At 40.1% G+C, this 22,701-nt stretch overlaps 2 protein-coding genes across 5 annotated transcripts in view; both read left to right on the top strand.

Annotated features, from left to right (window-relative positions):
• The first annotated feature begins 1,524 nt into the window (after positions 1–1,524).
• OTUD6B (OTU deubiquitinase 6B) lies at positions 1,525–17,501 on the top strand. Of its 3 annotated transcripts, none has more exons than XM_089517602.1 (7): positions 1,525–1,786; positions 8,970–9,124; positions 10,502–10,594; positions 11,937–12,249; positions 12,934–12,995; positions 14,183–14,293; positions 17,175–17,264. In XM_089517602.1, the coding sequence occupies exons 1-6, from the start codon at positions 1,606–1,608 to the stop codon at positions 14,291–14,293; spliced, it is 915 nt and encodes a 304-aa protein (XP_089373728.1). In that variant the 5' UTR covers positions 1,525–1,605; the 3' UTR covers positions 17,175–17,264. The 3 variants fall into 3 exon arrangements, with proteins under 3 accessions (XP_089373728.1, XP_089373727.1, XP_089373729.1); XM_089517601.1 differs by having other exon boundaries at positions 1,526–1,786; positions 14,183–14,289; positions 17,175–17,501; XM_089517603.1 differs by lacking the exon at positions 1,525–1,786 and adding an exon at positions 7,354–7,484 and having other exon boundaries at positions 14,183–14,289; positions 17,175–17,501.
• Positions 17,502–22,333: 4,832 nt separating this feature from the next.
• The window catches only part of LRRC69 (leucine rich repeat containing 69), a 37,999-nt gene continuing 37,631 nt past the window's right edge, over positions 22,334–22,701 (top strand). For both annotated transcript variants that reach the window (XM_089518920.1, XM_089518921.1), the window contains exon 1: positions 22,334–22,533. In XM_089518920.1, the coding sequence (XP_089375046.1) occupies positions 22,351–22,533 (183 nt within the window). In that variant the 5' untranslated portion in view covers positions 22,334–22,350. The remainder of the gene's footprint in view (positions 22,534–22,701) is intronic.

Consider the following 22,701-nt stretch of genomic DNA (forward strand, 5'->3'; position numbering starts at 1 on the left):
TTGGCATAACTCGGAGTTCACTTGATGGCAGTTAACAAAAACGGCAAGGTGGCAGTTAATAGAGAATAGGATACTCCTTTGTGGATGGATCTGCTCCACTCACGGCATGAAGTGCCAAGCATATGATGTCTATAAATTTAGACACCCCCTTCCCTTTTTTGTTCTTGTATCTAATAGCATTTCTGTTCCAGTCACTGACAAATGAGATATGCTGTGATGTTCTGAATTAAGATGCCTAGCTACTGCTTGTTGTAACAAAGAAGACAGAAGCAAAATGTCTTGCCATAATATTCAATTTTTTCCTGTTTTGACAGTCAGTCCATTAAGTCTGCATGCATATATACAGTACCTACACATATATATGTATATGCTTGTGTATTAATAGATCCTGTGTGTGTATATATATGTGTGTGTGTGTGTGTATGTGTGTGTGTATGCACACACACATATACATATTATTTTATCTATTTTAATTGATTGTATGTACAGCCCTGTGTAAATTTACAAATTGATTGTATGTACAGCGCTGTGTAAATTTACAGCGCTTTATAAATAATATATATGTGTGTGTGTGTATGTATATGTGTGTATGTATATATACATACATACATATTATATAGTCTGACCTCCCCATTTGCGGGGGATCTATTCTGGAAACCCCCCCATATGGGGAAAAGAGCATATGCTCAAGCCCCATAGAAAATAATGGGGCGCATGCTTGCATTTCTTTTGCCGGGGCTTGCCTTCCATGTAAACGCAAAGCTGTGGAAGGCAAGTCTGCCTATGGGGAGGGCTGACTGTATACATGTATTTGTATATGTGTGTGTATAAGGATATATACATACACATGTGTGTATATGTATGTATAGGTATGTGCGTATACATATATGTGTATAAATATACATTTACACACATATATACACACATACATATATGCATGTGTGTATAAATATGTATACATACATATGTATATATGTGTATATGAATGTGTGTGTGTGTATATATATATATACCTACATACATATATGTATATGCAGATATATATATATATATGCATATATACACACACGTATATATGGAAACACATATGTGTGTATATACATATATGCATATGTATGTTGTGTGTGTATATATATATATATATATATATCTAATAGGTTACATGATCATATAACATACGTGTGTGTGTGTGTGTGTGTGGAAGAGAGAGAGAGAGACATCATGGCGTCGTGGTTTGAGAGAAGGACCAGCCTCTGGAGACCGGGGTAGGATTCCACGCTCCAGAGTCACACTCTCTCAGCCTCAGAAAGTCCCTCAGGCGAGTGGCCATGAGTGGAAACGACTTGGAAGGCAGACATCCATCAGGAACTTCGCGGCCTACGAGGAAATTCCGTGAAAAGCCACTCTATCTTTTCCTATCTCTAGGCTGAGCCTGCTCCGCTTCCGCGCCTGTCTTTTAGTCTTTGGTCTCCTGGCGGAGGGAGCGAGGGAGGGGCGCGCCTTCCTGGGAGCGGGGCCTCCTCCTGCTGCTGCCGCTGCTGCTGCTGCTGCTGCTGCTGCTGCACGTGGCCCCGGCCCAGAGAAGGGGCCAGTTCAGCCGCCGCCATGGAGAAGGGGCCGGGGGAAGGCGAGGCGCCTCCGCCGCCAAAAGGGACGCAGGAGGAGGAGGCGGAGGCGGCGGCGGCGGCGGCAGGGGAAGGAGGAGAGGAGGAGGAGGAGGAGGAGGGAGGCCTTCGGCTGGAGCTGCTGGCCAGGAGGCAGCGCAAGGAGAAGCGGGAGCTGCAAGGTGAGGCGCCTCCTCCTCCCCTTGGGATGGGGGTGTGGGTGGGTGTGTTATGTATGGGTGTGTGATACACACACATATAGACATATATATATATATATATATATATATATACACACACATACGCACATACATATATACAGGCATACACACACACACATATACAGACATATATATATACATACGCGCACATGTATACAAACACACACACATATAGACACATATACACACACACATATACAGACATATATATATATATATACATACGCGCACATGTATACAAACACACACACATATAGACACATATACACACACACATATACAGACATATATATATATATACATACGCGCACATGTATACAAACACACACACATATAGACACATATACACACACACATATACAGACATATATATATATATACATACGCGCACATGTATACAAACACACACACATATAGACACATATACACACACACATACAGACATATATATATATATATATACATACGCGCACATGTATACAAACACACACACATATAGACACATATACACACACACATATACAGACATATATATATATATATACATACGCGCACATGTATACAAACACACACACATATAGACACATATACACACACACATATACAGACATATATATATATATACATACGCGCACATGTATACAAACACACACACATATAGACACATACACACACACACATATACAGACATATATATATATATATATACATATACGCGCACATGTATACAAACACACACACATATAGACACATATACACACACACATATACAGACATATATATATATATACATACGCGCACATGTATACAAACACACACACATATAGACACATATACACACACACATATACAGACATATATATATATATATACATACGCGCACATGTATACAAACACACACACATATAGACACATATACACACACACATATACAGACATATATATATATATATATACATACGCGCACATGTATACAAACACACACACATATAGACACATATACACACACACATATACAGACATATATATATATACATACGCGCACATGTATACAAACACACACACATATAGACACATATACACACACACATATACAGACATATATATATATATATATACATACGCGCACATGTATACAAACACACACACATATAGACACATATACACACACACATATACAGACATATATATATATATACACATACGCGCACATGTATACAAACACACACACATATAGACACATATACACACACACATATACAGACATATATATATATATATATACATACGCGCACATGTATACAAACACACACACATATAGACACATATACACACACACATATACAGACATATATATATATATATACATACGCGCACATGTATACAAACACACACACATATAGACACATATACACACACACATATACAGACATATATATATATATATACATACGCGCACATGTATACAAACACACACATATAGACACATATACACACACACATATACAGACATATATATATATATATATATATATATATACATACGCGCACATGTATACAAACACACACACATATAGACACATATACACACACACATATACAGACATATATATATATATATATATATACATACGCGCACATGTATACAAACACACACACATATAGACACATATACACACACACATATACAGACATATATATACATATACATACGCGCACATGTATACAAACACACACACATATAGACACATATACACACACACATATACAGACATATATATATATACATACGCGCACATGTATACAAACACACACACATATAGACACATATACACACACACATATACAGACATATATATATATATGTACTGTATATACACATGCACACTATATATATTTATATATACACAGACATATACATACACATGCACATACACACACGTATATACATACACACATCTATATATACATTTCACTACAAGTGATGGAGTCTTTTTCTTTGGGGGCTGGGAACCATCTAATTAAAAATAATGATCCCTGTAAGCCGCTCTGGGAGCCTTTAGGGCTGAAGGGCGGGCTATAAATACGGTAAGTAAGTAATAATGGTCACCTGTCAGGGATGCTTTGATTGTGAGTTCCTGCATGGCAAGGGGCTGGGCTGGATGGCCCTTGAGCTCTCTTCCAACTCTGATTCTACTGTATATACATACACATGCATTTACACACACAACATACAGAGACATACATATACTGCATGTGAGTACACACACATGCATTTGTTGTGTGCCTTCAAGTCATTTCTGATTTATGGTGACCCTAAGGTGAACCTGTCATCAGATTTTCTCAGCAAGTTTCTTCAGAAGGCGGTTTTCCATTTCCATCCATATATATGTATATAATATGCGTGCACCTGCACCCACCCACAACGCACACACGCATGCATGCATGCATAGGGGTGTGTGTGTGTATGATAGGTTCTGTCATGGGGTTTTCTAGGGTCTTACCCCCTCATTTTAAAAATAGTCTCATCAAATATTTTTGACTTCTATTCACATTTTTATTCCAATTTTGGAATTTCACATCACTGTAGTGGTTTGAGCATTGGACTATGACTCTGGAGTCTAGGATTTGAATCCTCACTCAGCTATGGAACTCCCTGCTGGCTGATCTTGGGCTAGTTACACTCCCTCAGCCTCAGGATGTCAGTGGCATAGAATCATAGAGTTGGAAGAGACCGCAAGGGCCATCCAGTCCAACCTCCTGCCATGCAGGAACTCTCAATCAAACCATCCTCAACAGATGGCCATCCAGCTTCTGTTCAAAGACCTCCAAGGAAGGAGACTCCACTACACTCCGAGGCAGTTTGTTCCACTGTCGAACAGCCCTCACTGTCAGGAAGTTCCTCCTAATGTTGAGGTGGAATCTCTTTTCCTGGAGCTTGCATCCATTGCTCCGCATCCTGTTCTCTGGAGCAGCAGAAAAAAAGCTTGCTCCCTGCTCAATATGACATCCCTTCAAATATTTAAACAGGGCTATCATATCACCTCTTAACTTTCTCTTCTCCAGGCTAAGCATACCCAGTTCCCTAAGTTGTTCCTCATAGGGCATGGTTTCCAGACCCTTCACCATTTTAGTCGCCCTTCTTTGCACACACTCCAGTTTCTCAACATCCTTTTTGATTTGTGATGCCCAGAACTGGACACAGAGTAACAGATGGGGCCTGACCAAAGCAGAATAGAGAGGCACTAATACTTCTCTTGATCTAGACACTATACTTCTATTAATGCAGCTTAAAATTGCATTGGCCTTTTTAGCTGCCACATCGCACTGTTCACTCATGTTCAATTTGTAGTCTACTTGGACTCCAAGATCCCTTTCACATGTAGTTTCATTCAGCCAGGTGTCCCCCATCTTATATCTGTGCATTTCATTTCTCCGCCCTAAGTGCAGTACCTTACATTTCTCCGTGTTGAATTTCATTTTGTTAGCTTTGGCCCAGTTTTCTAATCTATTCAGGTCATTTTGAATTTTGACCCTGTCCTCAGGAATATTAGCTACTCCTAATTTGTTGTCATCTGCAAATTTGATAACTATGCCCCCTAATGCCGTCATCCAAATCATTAATAAAGATGTTGAGTAGCCCTGGGCCCAGGCAAACCCTTTTCTGAAAAAACTTGCCAAGAAAACACAGGGTCACCTTAAGGTCATCTTAAGTTGGAGATGACTTGAAGGCACAACAACATTTTTGGTAAGACAATAAAATAAAAACTCTACACAGTTGAGCTACACAGACACACACATGTGCATATATAGAGCTAGTAGCTTTTCAAGAGTGAAACTGTATCTAAGCCCCACTGAAGATGGTCAGACGTAGGTTTGGTTAGGGTAGTAGCACTAAATCTATGAGTTGATTACATTTTTAAAAGTGATTAACAGACCTCCCCCATCCATTATTTCTATTGTTTTTAAATTGAGAAGCTTCAGTAGTGATGGAGCAGTGTAAGCAGTGTCACACCCAAGTTGCATGAACACATGCGCATCCCATTACGTGTAATTGTACCTGTTTTTGTTTTTTGTATTTTATTTTGTATTGTTTATTGTAAATAGCCATCTGGATATAATGTACATATGTTGAATGTTAATATGTAAAAATGGTTTGTTGATCTGTGCCTTTAAGTAATCTCTGATTTATGGAGCCCCTAAACTGACCTTATCCTGGGGTTTTCTTTGCAAGATTTGTTCAGAGGGAGGTTTGCCATTGACTTCCTCTGAGTCTGAGAGAGAGTGACTTGCTTAAAGTCACTTAGTGGGTTTCCATGGCTGAGTGGGGATTCGAACCCTGGTCTCCAGAGTCATAGTCCAACCCTCAAACCAGTTCACACTGGCTAATCTGAAAAAAAACACCACTCTCTATGTACAGATCAGCATATTGAATATAAGGTGTAAACACCCTAATCATCAGAATCTTAACCGACTGTTGTATCATAGGGCTTAGTTACAGATTGTGGTTTTAGTGGTATGCTCTTAGTGAAAGTTGTCAGCAATAGCGTTTGATAAAAGGTAGTGCTTATATGTCCATTATGCAGTTTCACAGAACTGTCCAGAAAACCAACTTGTGTCTAGGCTCATTTTGAAAGAATGTGAAAGTTACTGAAGTCCTGATGGGACTTGCCAAGTGCCATCTGTTCATGACTCTGGATGACAAAGATACGTTTTGGTAAGATGACTACAAGACCTCATACATGTTTTGAATTGTAATATATGTCATCATCTGCCAGGAATGCCCTTCTGCATTCTGTGAAGGACAAATAAGCTAGTGCCTAGGCAAAATAATAAATACGTAGGCACACATTTGGCATAGAAACAGATTGTATTCTGAGGTCAACCTATATTAGCAGTCACAAAGTATTAACAATCCCCTCTTGGGTGCATTCTGAGCACTCTTGATATGGGGTCTTTATATTATTTCACTGCCATGGTAGCCTCAACAATATTATTCTCTTGAAGTTGTGGTAATAGGAGGAGCCTGGGTTTCTTGTCTTCCTGCATGATCACAGCCAGCTTTCTTGTTTGCTTTGGTGACTCTGGAAGGAACAGTGCTGCTGCAGTTTCTGTGGCCTAACGTAACTAGGCTTGTAAGATTTATTTATTATACTGTGGTGGCTTGGCAGTAACATGGATATTTTTACTTGCTTTGTTCATTTTCAACTGGTATGAATAAAGGTGTATAATATTAGCTAGTCTGTGCTTTTTTCTATGTCCTTAAATCTTTACTGAATATAATGATCTTATTGGAGAGGCAGTATAGAAATAAAATTTTATTATTATTATTATTATTATTATTATTTATAACAGTATGAGGTAAAAGTTATCATAATGAGAATCAGAAGAAATTCAAACAGAAAGACACCAGGAATACTAAAGTCATAATTGTCCATTCCATCATATTTCCAATTTCTATGTATTTTTGTGAAAGCTGCACAGTGAAGAAAGCTGATAGGAAGAAAATAATCTCATTTGAAATGTGATGGAGAAAAATGCTGTGAGTACTATGGACTGCAAATCAAGCCTGAACTCTCCCTAGAAACCTAGAAGAAGATGATGACTAAACTGAGACATATCATGAGAAGACATGACTCAGAAGAAATGATAAAACCTGGTAAGGTAGAGGGCAGTAAGAGAAGGGCAAGACCGCATTACAGATAAGTAGACTCGATCAGGGAAGCTACAGCCCCAAATCTGCAAGACCTGAGCAGGGCTGTTGATGATAGGGTCACTTAAAGGTCTCACATTCATGTGGTCACCATAAGTTGAAGTCAGCTTGATGGCAGTTAACAACAAATAGCTTGATGAGAGACATCTAGGATCAACAAATATCAGGCATAGGTCTTTTAACCTCTGTATCATGAATCTTAAAAAGCTATTTATTTGTTTGTTTGTTTGTTTGTTTTCATTTTTATGCCGCATTTCTCCCAAAAAGGGCCCCAAGGTGGCTCACAAGGCAGCTTCAATCCAACCCCCTGCTATCAAGGACGAAAGCACGCCTGAAAGATGCCCATCTGACCCCTGTTTGAAGACATCCAAAGCTGGAGCGACATGAGTGATATAAACTACACTTACATTCGGTTTTCTCGGCAAGATTTATTCAGAGGGGGTTTGCTATTACCTTCCTTTGAGGCTGAGAGAAGTTGATGTGGCATCCAATGGGCTTCCATGGCTGAGAAGGGATTTAGAAAATCTGTGAAATACTGCCACATTTCCACACAATCATCATGTGTTGTCTCTCCCATACATGTATCTCACTTACTTACACTCATTCTTAAAGAACTCCTTGACCCTCACAAAACTTACTCAAGGTTGAATGGGTAGTTAAGCATCTTCAGGCTCATTGAAAACAACAAGCTGAAGAGAATGCCAACTGAATAATAGCTGAGACTACCATCTTGAATTATGCAGGGGCAGATTTTATTTAGAACAGAGGCCTGTACTTGTATAACTCTGAAAATTTATTGACTATCATTCTGGCTTTGAAAACTAACTTTCTCTTTACAGTCAGTGTTTGATAAGCAATGGTTGTGTTCCATATTAAATATCATAGCTAGACGGTAATAAAGTACAGTTGATATTTCATATCCACAGATTCTGTGTCCATGGATTCAACTATCTGCAGCTTGAAAATATTTTTAAAAATTCAAAAAACCAAACGTTGAATTTTGCCATTTTATATAAGGGACACCATTTTACTCTGCCATTGTATAGAATGGAATTTAAGCACCCACAGATTTTGGTATCCATGGTGTGGTTGTTGTGGTCCTGGAACCAAACCTAAACCGACACCAAAGGCCCACTGCATTATAGCTAATGATGTGGCTAGAGTACATATTTTTCTTTCTTACACTGAATTTAGCTACTTTGTATAGTGCAGTTATATTACAGAGGTATTCATCAATATGCTTGTATGATAATTAAGTTTAAATTAATTATGCAGGGGCAGATTTTATTTAGAACAGAGGCCTGTACTTGTATAACTCTGAAAATTTATTGACTATCATTCTGGCTTATATACAGCTTATATATATTTCACTTATATACAATAACAAGAACAATTGTAACTGTTTGTTTCATCTGTTTCTTATTTCTGCAGCCAAAATCCAAGGAATGAAAAATACAGTTCCAAAGAATGACAAAAAGAGAAGAAAACAGCTGCTGGAAGATGTCGCTAAACTGGAAGCTGAGTTGGAAGAGAAACACAGAGGAGAACTAAAGTACCTAAAGGAGACATTGCCTGAACAGAATAAAGTATGTGTTTGGTGAATGTTATTTTAAAAACTTTATGGGCATGCATTATTCTCCCTTGGGCAGGGCATAATATCCACTGAATTACTGAAGAATATTTGTAAGTAATTTTTTTTTATTTCTGTTTAGGAATTTTCAGTCTCATTGTTCATCTGATTGTGGTGAATTTTATTAATCTTGCATTTACTGCATGTCAAAGAATATTTTTAAAAAAATATTTTTTAGCAACCATGTTGCATGAAATGTAAGTTGGACTCTTCAGAATAGATGTGGCTGGTCTATAAATATATGTGGTCCTTTGCCAGAAAACACTGATGATATATGCTTCAGTTCCCAGGTCAAATAGATTTTTTTTTTTGCTGCATCAACAAATGTCAGCATATATCTAGCTTTCTTTCCACAGCAGCCAGGATTTAGAATAGCCCTCTGTGTGAATTACAGAACCTTTTCTGATCTGTTTGCAAAGCATTTTATAGATAAATCTACTTTGTAGATAAATCCCCTCCACTCTCACTTGCATTTAAATTTCCTAGTAACAATTCTAGAATAGGTTAGCAATACTGTCATGTTCTATGAGTTATCTCTCACTTATGTTGGTCATGGGGATGTAGACAGTAAATTTCAGTGGCTGCTGTTTTGTTTTTGTTTTTTCTACCTAGAGAACACCTCTCTAGGAATCTCTAGGTCCTCTGGTGCAACTCTGTAGTCAGCGTGTGCCAGACGTTGACCATAGAATTGCTCTGGAGGACCTACAGATGCACAGAGAAGGAATCTCTAGATCCTCCAGCATGACTTCTAGTGGAAGTTGACCATAGAGTCACATTGAAGGGCTTAGAGATTCATAGAGAGAACATATTAATCAAATCCACGAATAATCAAATCTGCAGAAGTCAAAGCTGCAAATGTGGAGGGCGTACTGTATGATTATAGATGGATTGTCTGGCTCAGGTTTAGATGAATAGTCTGAATGAGATGAGATAAACGTTTCCTGAAATATCTAGTCTCTAGTTTGGAACTGTGATCCTACACAGCTGTTAGATGCACAAAGTTCCCCACCCGCCCCCAGCTTTGTTTGCTTCACCAGATTTGACTGTTAAAGCACAAAGCTTGATAGCTGAAGCATTAAAGGTTGAGTGAAACCTTGGCTATGGTACCTACTTGTATGTTGTGGACACTTCTGAAAATTTGAGGTCTCTAAAGTTAAATGCCAAAAGGAAATTTAATTTATAGAACGTGACAGACCATGGAAGGAATGATAGACATAAGAAGGAATTGTGGACATCACCCAGGTCTCTGTATAATTTCTTACCTAAATCTAGGATATGATAAAATAAGCAAGTAATTTCCCCATATTTTAGCTAATTTTTATTTGTCTCTTAGGAACACTCAGCAACTATAAATATTGCAAGATTGGAGTTGGAGGGCACAGGTGAGATTCAGCCTCCAAGAATATCAAAAGCACAGAAAAGACGGGTAAGATTCTTTTTGATGTGATTATCTTTTGTAAGCAACATCTAGGTCCATGATGGTGAACCTATGGCACTGGTGCCCTCTCTGGCACGGGAAGCCATTTCTGAGAGCAGCTTGCAAACGGAGGGAAAATGGGGAAATGCAAAGAAGAGGCAAGGTTTGGAGATCAGCTTGCAAACGGAGGGAAAATGGGGAAATGCAAAGAGGAGGCAAGGTTTGGAGATCAGCTTGCAAACGGAGGGAAAATGGGGAAATGCAAAGAAGAGGCAAGGTTTGGAGATCAGCTTGCAAACGGAGGGAAAATGGGGAAATGCAAAGAGGAGGCAAGGTTTGGAGATCAGCTTGCAAACAGAGGGAAAATGGGAAAATGCAAAGAGGAGGCAAAGTTTGGAGATCAGCTTGCAAATGGAGGGAAAATGGGGAAATGCAAAGTGGAGGCAAGGTTTGGAGATCAGCTTGCAAACAGGGAAAATGGGGAAATGCAAAGAGGAGGCAAAATTTGGAGATAGGATTGAGAAGAGAATCACTACATGCACACTCACACTGGTGCCTCACAGCTCTTTCAGCAAACACTGCCATGGCACGGAGAGTGGGACATCAGGGCTACTTTTTAAAGGAGCTTTATGAGCATTATTACTGTTTGTTGTTGTTGATGTTGGTAACTGTCCTCCAGTCGATCTCAAGCCATGTATTGACCCATGTATAATTCGACCCCAGATTTTAGGGTCAATATTGGGGCATAAATTTCTCGACTTATAATTGAGTATATACGGTAATTTACTAGCAATAATTAACTGCTAACTATGATCCTGTTTATAGAACTCATTTTATAGAAATATCCATGTTGGCCTTCTGCTAGCAAACATCCTTCCCTATAAGTGGAAGGATTTCTCCTGTTCGTGGATATAACTTAAATATTTAGAAAAGATTCAGTACTGTTATTAACTGATGCTACTGCACTACAATTTGCTCAGCTCTCAGTTGGTATTGAGCAGTACAGTGGAACCTCGCCATAGGTGGGCGCGCCATACGCAGCCTTGAGCATACGCGCTCAAGCCACAGCGCGTGCACGGGACGGAAGGGGCGGCACGTCCCATTCAGTTGAATGGGCGTGCACGCCCGTTGCACCGTGTGCACCTCCGCGCCGCCGTGCATGAGCCCCATTGTTTACAATGGGGCTCGAGCATAGGCAGAAATCGCCATACGCGGCAGGATCCGGAACGGATCCCTCGCGTATGGCGAGTTTCCACTGTATATCTCTCATTCTTTAGACCAGGGAAGTGCAAGTGTTCATAATATGAGCAAACACGAAGTTATCACGTGTTTTACTTTTTTCAACCAACAGGACAAAAAAGCAGCCTTGGAAAAAGAAAGAGAGGAAAGAATAGCAGAAGCTGAAATAGAAAATTTAACAGGAGCTAGGCACCTTGAAAGTCAGAAACTTGCACATATTTTAGCCACAAGGCAATTGGAAATTAAACAGATCCCATCTGATGGTCATTGCATGTACAGAGCTATTGAAGACCAGCTCAGAGAACGACAAAACTCCTGGACTGTTGCAACTCTTAGGAGTCGGACTGCAGAGTACATGAGAGGTCATGTGGATGACTTCCTACCATTTTTAACAAATCCAAATACAGGAGACCTGTACAGTCGAGGTAGGTTAATTACTTCTGTCATTGCTTGTACATTACAAGGAATGTCAAATCTTCCAGGGAAAAGTATCAAGATTATTTATATTTACTTTTACATCATGTAAAAGTAAATTACAACAGTTACATCATGTAGACATGTCATGTAAAATGTAAGGACCAGCTGTTTCAAAAGTCCAGTATCATCCAATCCTATGGATGATACTCAAAGGTTTAAACCCCACTGTTTAAGTGAATGTACAGTACTACAGCCTGGGTGGAAAGAAAGGGGTCATCAGCAGTAAGTAATAAAAAAAAATTAAAACTTTGGGTACTTGGTCACAACTCAAAACATGAATGTTAAGACTATTTTGGCAACTTTTAAGAGCAAAATATTTTTCCTGAATTATGAAAAAAAGGGGGAAATGAAAACATTGCCATTATGTTATCTAGAAGAAGAACATATTATTATAGTGGACACTTCACTATCAAATCTATCAATTCCTTTTATTTCTTGCCTTTTTCATGTCATCTAATGTTTTCATCTTTTGGTCCCATTTTGTTATGCTTTGCTTCATGTTTTACTTTACTTTTTAAAGGTCTCTAGCCTTTGAAACTTTCATCCATTATAACCTTTCCTTTTAAAACTTATCTTTTTGTTTTCATACATTTGCACTAAACATTAATTCAAAGTTTCTTTTTCCCTTCCAGAGGAATTTGAAAAATATTGTTATGATATAGCAAACACAGCTTCATGGGGTGGGCAATTAGAAGTAAGTATATCACCCTATACTTTCCTGCTGTCTTAAATTAGGGATGGGAATCCTGAGCCCCTCCCTAATATCGGTTTACAACTCCTAGCATTCCTCACGGTAGGCTATGATGGTTAGGGCTGCTAGACATGCAGTTCAGCAAAAGATCTGGAGAGCAGGATGATTCCCACCTCTGCCTTACAGGCTAATGCTTGGAATTTTATTTGTATCTAGGAATGTCTGCCCTCCCTTCCTCATATGCCCCAAATCTGCACCTTTTTGAGCAGATTTTGGAATGTGGAGTGGGGTGGAGATGAGGAGAGGAGAGGAAGGAGAAATTTTAATGCATGAGTAGAAGTCAAGTACATTTTCATCTTGTTTGCATGGTGAAAAAATGGTTCTATTTTCTAAAAATGTTCTTGCCATCATAAGGGCCCTTCCAGTGTATGCATTACTGTTGTATATGTCTAGCTTACTGAAGCCAGTATTGGGTTAATAGGAACTAGTGACTGTTTTTCATAAATAGCTCTATACCATTAGTCCATTATAGATCCTAGTTAGTGTTATGTGACCTTCTGCCACTAATATCAAGAAGGAGAGAAATATTTATTTGGCCTGTTTTCAGCAGTACAAAATCCATTCTGCTGTCATAGAATCATAGTCCTTATGTGCTTATTCTGATTTGGACCATTTAAAGCATATATAATATAATATAAAATTATATTAACGGAATTTTCTTCCAAATCACTACTCTGCTATTTTAAAAAAAACCTGAGGCGCCTTATAGATGGGCCTAAGCGGTGCTGTCATCGCGCCGTGAATACGCGCGAGGGGCGGCACTTCCGGATGCGCCTTGCCCCTCGCGCGTATTCCGTACGTCAAGATGGCGGCGCCCTATACAGATGGGCGCGGCCATCTTGACATAACAGACGCTGTGCGTCCAGACGTCCAAACCTGGAAGAGACATCGCAAATGTGTACTTTGGCATTTGCGGCGTCTCTTCCGGGTTGCCGGAAGGAACGCGATTTGTGTGCTCCTTTTTTACAGCGCGGGGGAGTCACACGGTTTGGCTGCAGCGGCCCAAGACCGCCCCTTTTGGGCGGTCTGTAACGGGCCTGAGTTCTGTTTTGTTTAAAGCCTGTGGTAATTGTGTGAAAAAGAGAGAAAAGTGTTCTGTATGGGTAACAGATTTTAATTTTATTTTACAGCTAAGAGCTCTGTCGCACATTTTGCAAACACCAATTGAAGTTGTTCAAATGGATTCACCTCCTATTATAGTTGGTGAAGAATATAATGGGGACCCACTAATACTTGTGTAAGTAGGTACTCCAAGACGTTTAAGGGACTTTAGTGTTTGAAGAAGGTCAGATAATATGTGAAGTATTTGTTGAATTGTATATTCTAAGGTTTTGTTTTATTTGTGTATTTACTGTTTAATCATAGAAAGACAGACTCAGATCCTAGGCATATTCAAACACGAGAACATAAAAAGAGCCTTGCTACATTAAACCAGAAATTTATCTCAATCTGCATTGTTGTCAGCTAGATGCTCATATTAAGTCCACAACCAGGACTTGAGTGCAATAGCCCCGTCCCAGTTATGTTACCCAGAAATTGTTACTGAGAGGCATATTCCTTCTCATACTGAAGGTAATAGTGGCGCTATACAGACCGCCCCAAAAGGGTGGCCTGCCCGCGCCTTGTTTTGCTGCGCAAGGGAGCCGTAGCGGAAAACTGCGCGGCTCCCACACGCAGCAAAAAGAACCCGCAAAAAGCAGGTTCTTTCTGTGGTGCCATAAGGACATCGCAGTGCGCCAATGGCACACTCGTGACATCCTTATGGGGGCATGACGTGCGGATGCTAAGTGTCTGTCGTGTCAAAATGGTGGCGCCCATGTGTATAGGGCACCGCCATTTTGATGCCCTCATCACGTGCTAGGGGTGAGGCCAGTATGGGCAGTGCGCCCTCGGCCAACCCCTAGCATGTGACGGGAGCGCTGCAAAGGCCCATCTGGATCAGGCCTATAGCCATCCTGTCTAGTTGCCATGAAATCACTAACACTTGTAATTACTACAGTGTAAGGTTTAAACCTCTATAACTCATCTAGGAATTAGACCCACTGAATCTGATGGAACTTAATTATGAGTAAGTATTCATTATTTTAGGCTGGGATTCATGTTTTTTAATGTAGAGCTTTTACATTTTAAAGGTCAGAGTCACTCCCTCTAATACAGATATTGCCCTGTATACTGGAGCTCACAAGGGGAAAGGGGAAATACACTATAGCCAGGGTTTGGAGTTGGAATATGGTGCTAGCATCCAGTGAAAAATTAAGCCGTGTCATATTCTTTATATAACAATATCTGTATATTCTATGTATAAAGTTGCTTCGTTTTGCAGATGCTAGGCATATAGATTTACAGATACTGTACTACATTACAAACAGGAATCTGATAGAGGGGCTGGTAATTCCAAGTCTCTTAATAGAGGCTACTGGTAAAGATTTTACCATAGGCAAAACATGGCTAGTAACTAGAATATTTTTCCAGTCTCTGATTCGCCATTATAGATAGCAACCTCATTTCAACATAGAAAAACTTCACAATTTAACAATGTTTATCATATTTTTGTGACCTGCTTTTAAAGTATTTGCTTTTTAAAAAATAAAAAATAGGGAAGTCCATTATAAAAGTCTATTATTAAGTGGGAAGTCTGTTATATTATACTTGTTATGTTAATGTAACAAAGTTTCAGTGGTTTCTATAAAGTGATATCTCTTGCTATAGCAGATATGCATATATTGAGGTAGTACAGGGACAGAATTGAGCATGGTTTCCATTTTTGACCTGTCTACATTGTCTCTTGCACTACTGTTTGCCTAACATTAATCTAGTGCAACTATAGTCCAAAGCACTCTGCAGAAATAATCCATTTTGAGACCACTTTAACTGAACTGTCTCAATGCTAAGGAATCTTTGGGATTGTAGTTTATTCTGGCACCAGAGCTCTCTAACAGAAAAGGCTAAATGTCTCACAAAACTACAGTTCTCAGAATTCCCTAGCATTGAGCCAGGGCAGTTAAAGCAGTCTCAAACTGGGTTATTTCTGCAGTATGTTTTAAACCTCTGCTAGATGAGTTTTTTTCCACTAGTGTCATGTTGGCCATTAAATCTCATTGGTAAGCCCTGACTAGATTGGAATGGTTGCATAGTGAGTCAACACATAGACATATCCACCTGATTCATTTGGTCTACTCTAGTTTGGCCTACAAACAGAATTCAGGCCATAGTATGTTACTCTTCTCTGTCCCAGAATAATGAGGGGCAATTTGTTACTTTTTTTACTAGAAATAAGGTATTATCTGTGTTGTGTAATATATAATATTTATGCACTAGTAGAGAAACTTTGGGGATCCAAAAAGGTTTGAGGGCTATTTTTAAGTGCTGTGCAGTTTGTTTTAAAAATATGAAAAAGATTGATAGTGGCACGTTAATTTTTATGAGCAACACAGTACTTGTTAGCTGTGAGTAACAAATAATTCAGCACATTAATGGCTGTCATTTGAAAGCATGTTACTTGTTAAAGTCACTATTTCAATCTCTCCCATCATTACATTATTGTACAAGCATAAAGCAATAATGGGAGGTTAGCAGCATGTTTCCCATTTCCTGGAACAAACATCCATGGATAAAGAAGTCTGTCCTCTGTTTTTTATATAAACTATATTCCAATTAACAAAAGAGAAAGTGTGGGGAAGGGAGGGATTTCTACTGTTTGATCATTTGTATGCATTTTTCTAGAGAAATATTCATTTTTAAATAACTGCTATTTATTGGTGGACACTGAACTTTCTCTTTGCACTTACAGTTTTATTTTTATTCCAAATATTGAGTCTGTATACTTACATCTTTTCTATTGATGAGCAGTAACTTGCAGTTTGTTTGTGTGTGTGTGTGAGAGAGAGAGAGACAGAGAGAGAACTTGCAGTTTGTGTGTGTGAGAGAGAGAGAGAGAGAGAACTTGCAGTTTGTGTGTGTGTGTGTGAGAGAGAGAACTTGCAGTTTGTGTGTGTGTGTGTAATTACTATTTATTACTTGATTTTTATCTCACCATTTTTATAGAAGCTAGAGTATGTTTCATTCTAGTTGAGAAGAAATTTTGTAATTACTGTCATTCATTTTGTAATTCATTTTTTCTAGGTATATGAGACATGCATATGGATTAGGAGAACACTATAATTCTGTGAAACCTCTGTTGGATAAGACTACAGAAAATGAAAGCTAGTACACACGACTCATCAGAAGATACTGAAAAATGGGTCCATCTTTACAGTTTCTGACTTACCTGGATACAAAACTTTTAAGCAAACTAATTCTGCTGAATTCTTTTACTAAAGATACAAAGCTTGGACATGTACTGTATATCAGAAACCTGTTTTAAGCACTATGAAATCTAACTTAAATCATGTTTCTAAAATATCCCTTGATGTGTTGTAGTACAATTCACAATAAATTGTGTGTTACAGATTTTATTTGTTGTTTGTTTGCCTGGCATCTTATAAAATTGGGGGGGGGGGGACCAGCAATGATATACGGACTGTTGCATTCCTATCCATTTCTCTTGAGTGATTTTGTTGTTGTGTGCCTTCAAGTTGGCAAAATTATCATGGGGTTTTCTTGGCAAGATTTGTACAGAGGAAGTTTGCCATTGCTTTCCCCTGAGACTGAGAGTATGTGTGACTTGCCCAAGGTTACCCAATCAGTTTCTATGGGAGAGTAGGGAATTGAACCCTGATCTCCAGAGTCACAGTCCCAGTGCTCAACCACTATGCCTTACTGGCTCTATTGAGTGATAGCAAGTAGAAAATAGTGTTCTGAAAACATTGAAATAATAATGGAGAATTGTTGGAATGTTTGTGAGTCAGGTATGGCCTGAAGGTTTAGAAGTTATAACTGCCCCATTTTTCACTGTTCCTGCCTTGTTCCCCCTCTGGGCCATATCCTCCCATTTCTACAAAACTGGGAGTGATCAGAAGGTCACTTCTGGTTTTCTAAAGATACAGCTTTGGACTTCAGAAATATGAAATGGGGCTTACTGGAGGTGTGATTCTCCGTTTTTGTCCCTTCATTTTTTTAAAAGACGGGGGCATCCAGGGGAGGACTAGTGCTGCGTAGGCAACCTTCAGGAGCAATGTGTGGTCTGTAGGCCACACAATTCCAACCCTTGTTCTATATGCTTCTCATGTTAAGATTTTTAACCATTTGTTGGGAAATTTTAAATATTTATTTATTCATTCATTCATTCATTCTGAAATCCTCACACTGTGTTTAACAACATTTTCTGATTCAACATAATTCAAAGGTCCTGAAATCTGCGTTCTGGATCATACACGAAATAATCTTACATCAGACCAGACCCAAGGGCCATCTAGGTCAAAACTGTCTGTTTTGATCTTCTGTGATAGTTAACAGGATGGCTACTTCTTTCTGTAATGAAGATGCAGATACATGAATAAGAATGACTTGTGCAGATAATAATGGTGCTTTATTGAGACAACTGCAAATAAAGCCTCTTGGATGCAGAGGGGTGGCAATATTGGTATGTCCAAGGACCAGTTCCCCTACCCAGGATCCATCTTGGGAAGTTCTCTGGTCCTAGTAAAACTGGATGGCAGAAGTTCAGTAATTCAATACAGTGGGCCCTTGGTATCCACTGTGGTTGGTTCCAGGACACACACAGATACCCGGAGGATATAAAAATCCATGGATGCTCAAGTCACAATAAATACAGTGTCCCTTTGTTTAAAATGGCAAATTCAAGGTTTGCTTTTTGGAATATACACTCATCCCTTCACTTTTGTGGCTGTGACTTTTGTGGATTTAATTATTCATGGATTTTATTAATATGTTCTCTAGGAAGATCTATGTCCTCCAGTGCAACTCTGTGGTCAACTTTAACCAAAAGTCACACTGAAGGATCTAGAGAGAACATTCCACTAGGCATTTGTAGTTGCTCAGGCACAATTCTATGGTCAATGTCTGGCAGATGTTGAACCCAGAGTTGCACTGGACCTAGTAAAAACACAGTGTTTTTGTTATTTGCATTTTTTCTACATTCACAGTAGTTCTGTGCCCCTAACCCCAGTGAATGTGGAAGGGCGTGCGTGTGTTTGATCCCTCCACTTCATGCTTGTGTAATTCAAAACAAATCAGTATGGGGGAGAATGACTTGTTCAGTGGATTCTTGGTATCCGCTGGGGTTTGGTTCCAGGACTTCCCATGAATACCAAAATCCATGGATGCCCAAGTCCCATTATATACAATGTTGTAGTAAAATTGTGTCCCTTATATACAGTGGCAAAATCAAGATTGCTAGTTAGAATTTATACTTTTTGTAATATTTTCAAGCCGTGGATGCTTGAATCCATGGATTAAGAATCCATGGATACAGAGAGCTGACTGTATTAAAGAAGAGTAAATTTTTGTTTAAGACGTCAGTGTGGGAGAGAATGATTTATACTGTATTAACAAAGTGGAGCTCCTGGCAGTTTCTGGGAAGACAATAGTTCTTTAAAATAAAATGTATGTCCTCTTTCCTGGTGCCTCGTTTCAGGTAAAAAAAGGTTCCTGCAAAATGCAGAGACGTGGGAGGGTGGCGGTGTGTGCATTTGTTTATAGGCAATGCCAGGAGGAGGGTATACAATTCGTAGACCACTGAATCCTCTGCAGTGTGCACTCTGAAAGCCCCAATAGTCCTCTCCCCCCCACTTTCTAACGATCCCCCTGTAGAACTGGAGTAAGCAGCTGTGACCAGATGATATTGGGCTTCAGCTTCTTCCCCGTTGGCTGTGGCTGTTGGAAGCTGCAGTCCACACACATTAGCCAACTATGATTCAGACCTTTTAACATAGTTGAAGGCTGCCCCCCCCCCCCCGAGTGACCAGATGCCCTCCTTTTCCAGAATGGATCCTACATTTTAACCTTCTGCCCAGGAGGAATTCCAAAATGTTCTCCATTTTGAGCGTAAGTAAGGACTTTCTCACATGGGGAAAATCAAGGTTTTAAACAGTGATTCTCTCGTGAAAATTGTGTGATCGTGATTAAGATTTTCACACACATTGGCGGGTTACAAACCGCCATTAAAGTACGCGGGAGCGCGTACTAGGGTTAGGGAGGTGCGGTGCTTCCGCACCTCCCTAACCTTAATACGCGCTCCGCGCGTAAAAAATGACGGCGGCCGTCATGAGGACGTCACGGCCGCGCCGCCTCTACACGGGGCGGGGCGGACGTGACATCCTCACTTCTGCGGACCAGGAAGGAGCTCCGTTTCGGAGCTCCTTCCTGCTTTGCGGTGGCGCTTTGCTTCGCTGGGCGCAGCCTTCAGGCGGCTGTGCCCAGCGAAGCAATGGAGAAAGGGGCCCCCCTTTCTCCTCCTCCCCGCTGCCGCGGGGTGCCCTTGGGGCTTGAAGCCCCAAGGACACCCCTTTTCAGGCTGCGGGGAAGCAGCATTTTGCTGCTTCCCCACAGCCTGAAAAGCGGAGGATCGGGGCCTCAGTGGCTGCCGTTCTAGCCGCTGAGGCCCCGATACACCGGGGAAAGGGGCGGGTGCAGCCCACCCCAAATTGGCGGTCTATAACTCGCCATTGTGATTAAAGAGCCATTCTCCCGGGAATAAACAGGCAATAAACAGCAACAAATTATTCATGGGATTTCCCTGTGATTGATTTGTTGCTGTTTATTGCCTGTTTATTCCTGGGATAGTGGCTCTTTAATTACGATGTGTGTGAAAATCTTAATCAAGATCCCACGATTTTCACAGGATAATCATTGTTTAAAGCCCTGGTTTTCTCCATGTGAGAAAGTCCTATGAAACATACATTTATATTTACAGTATATGAGTGTTTTTAGCTTTTACTTGGTCATGTCCTCCATGGTTCTTCAAGGCTCTCCATTTTGTGGTGCCTCCTCCTCTGCAGTTAGAACATCTGGCCGCCCTTCATGTCCTGCATTTCAAATTTCTGTCGGGGGGGGGGGGATTTCAAAATGTTCGTCACTTTGAGCAGCATGACCTAAGTAGCATGAATTTATACCAGCGTTTTGGTTTTAGTTTTTATTTGGTCCGTCTCATTACTCCCTTGAACTGTTTAAAAAGAGACTTAAAACCTTTCTCTTTAACCAAGCATTCACCCATGTTCACTGAAGTTATGTTCGACCCCATTTTCTCCCTCTCACTTACATACACTTATGAATTGGATTTTAATTGTATATTGTAATTAATGTAATGTGGTTTTGTCGTTTTAATAATTTTACTACGTACACCGCTTTGATCACTGCGGAAAAGTGGTATAGAAATAAAATGTATTATTATTATTATTTGCTCAATTTTTCCTGATTGTCCTACATTTGCAGTGCCGTGTCCTCCTTTACGGTTAGAGGACCCTGCTGCAGCTGCAGAAACAATCTAGTTTGGCATTGTTTTAACTGCCCTGGCTCAGTGTTATGGAATTCTGGGAACTGTGGCACCAAAGCTCTGTGACAGAAGGCTGAACATTATTATTACTATTATTATTAAGATTTATTTATAGAGCATTGTAAATTTTTAACTGATTGCATTGTAATCGGTTAAAAACAGAATAAAATAAAATAAACGTGCCTGTGGCATACATTCTACAAATATAATGTAGCATAATACACATTTAATACATATTAACATTAAATAGTAAAATATAAATAAAATATTATAACATAATAAATAAATAACATAAATAATAACATAAAATAAATAATGAAATTGAAATTAAAATATAAAATAAATAAAAAATAAAATATAGCAATCAATAAATAAAAATAAACCTACAAAAAATAAATAAATAAAAATAACAACCACAAAACTACACTTCCCAGAATGCCATAGCATTGACCATGGAATTCTGGGAATACTGTAGTTTTGTGAGCTATTCAGCCTTTTCTGTCTGGTGCCACAACAAACTGCAGTTCTCAGAATTCCCTAGCATTGAGCCACGGGAGTTAAAGTGGTGTCAAGCTGGATTATTTCTGCAGTGTGGATGAATCCAAAGAAAACTCTTGACTTGTGCCTTTCCTCCTTATTGCCTTTCCCTGCACTCCCCTTTTCCTCCCTCAGGTCCCTTTTGCTTCCTTCTGCGCATGCGCCTGTTTCGCTCCACTTCCCCTCTCCTCCCTCTGCCCCTTTTACTTCTCTCTGCGCATGCGTCCATTTTTCCTCCCGGCTTCCGTAGATGCGCTTCCTTCCCTTCCCCGCCCTCTTCCCTGTTTCCATGACGACGCGGCCTTGTTTACTTCATCCCGTTTCTAAGGCGCTACTATTAGGCGGCCAAAGAGAGCCAGGGAGGGAGCCATGGCGGAGAGGCAGCTGCTCCCGGCGCTGCGGGGCGGACGAGGGACTCGCTCTCTGCTGCTGACGGCGCGGGGGCTGAGCCACCTGCCCCGGGGGTTGGGGACTATGAGCGGCCTTGAGGGGCTGAGCCTTCGGGGGAACAGGCTGCGCCGGCTCTCCCAGGAGATGGAGGCTCTCAGCCAGGTGAGGCGGCCCCTCCGGCCCCTCCTCCTCCGTCTCCTGTTCATTTTTCACCCCAGTGCTGTGGTTGGTTCTCCAGGTTTCTGGACTTCAACTCCCAGAAGCCTCAGCCACCTTGGCCAACAGTCAGGGATTCTGGGAGCTGAAGTCCAAAAGTCTGGAGGACAAAGT

The sequence above is a fragment of the Sceloporus occidentalis genome, unplaced genomic scaffold (assembly GCF_023333645.1).
Source record: "Sceloporus occidentalis isolate IW3139 unplaced genomic scaffold, rSceOcc1.0.p SCAF_3, whole genome shotgun sequence".
Taxonomy (NCBI): Eukaryota; Metazoa; Chordata; class Lepidosauria; order Squamata; family Phrynosomatidae; genus Sceloporus; species Sceloporus occidentalis.

Coding starts and splice junctions, on each gene's coding strand:
- OTUD6B (XM_089517601.1), top strand. CDS start 1,606: ATGGAGAAGGGGCCGGGGGAAGGCGAGGCGCCTCCGCCGCCAAAAGGG. Junction 9,125..10,501: donor CATTGCCTGAACAGAATAAA/GTATGTGTTTGG, acceptor TTTGTCTCTTAG/GAACACTCAGCAACTATAAA. Junction 12,250..12,933: donor AGGAGACCTGTACAGTCGAG/GTAGGTTAATTA, acceptor TTTCCCTTCCAG/AGGAATTTGAAAAATATTGT.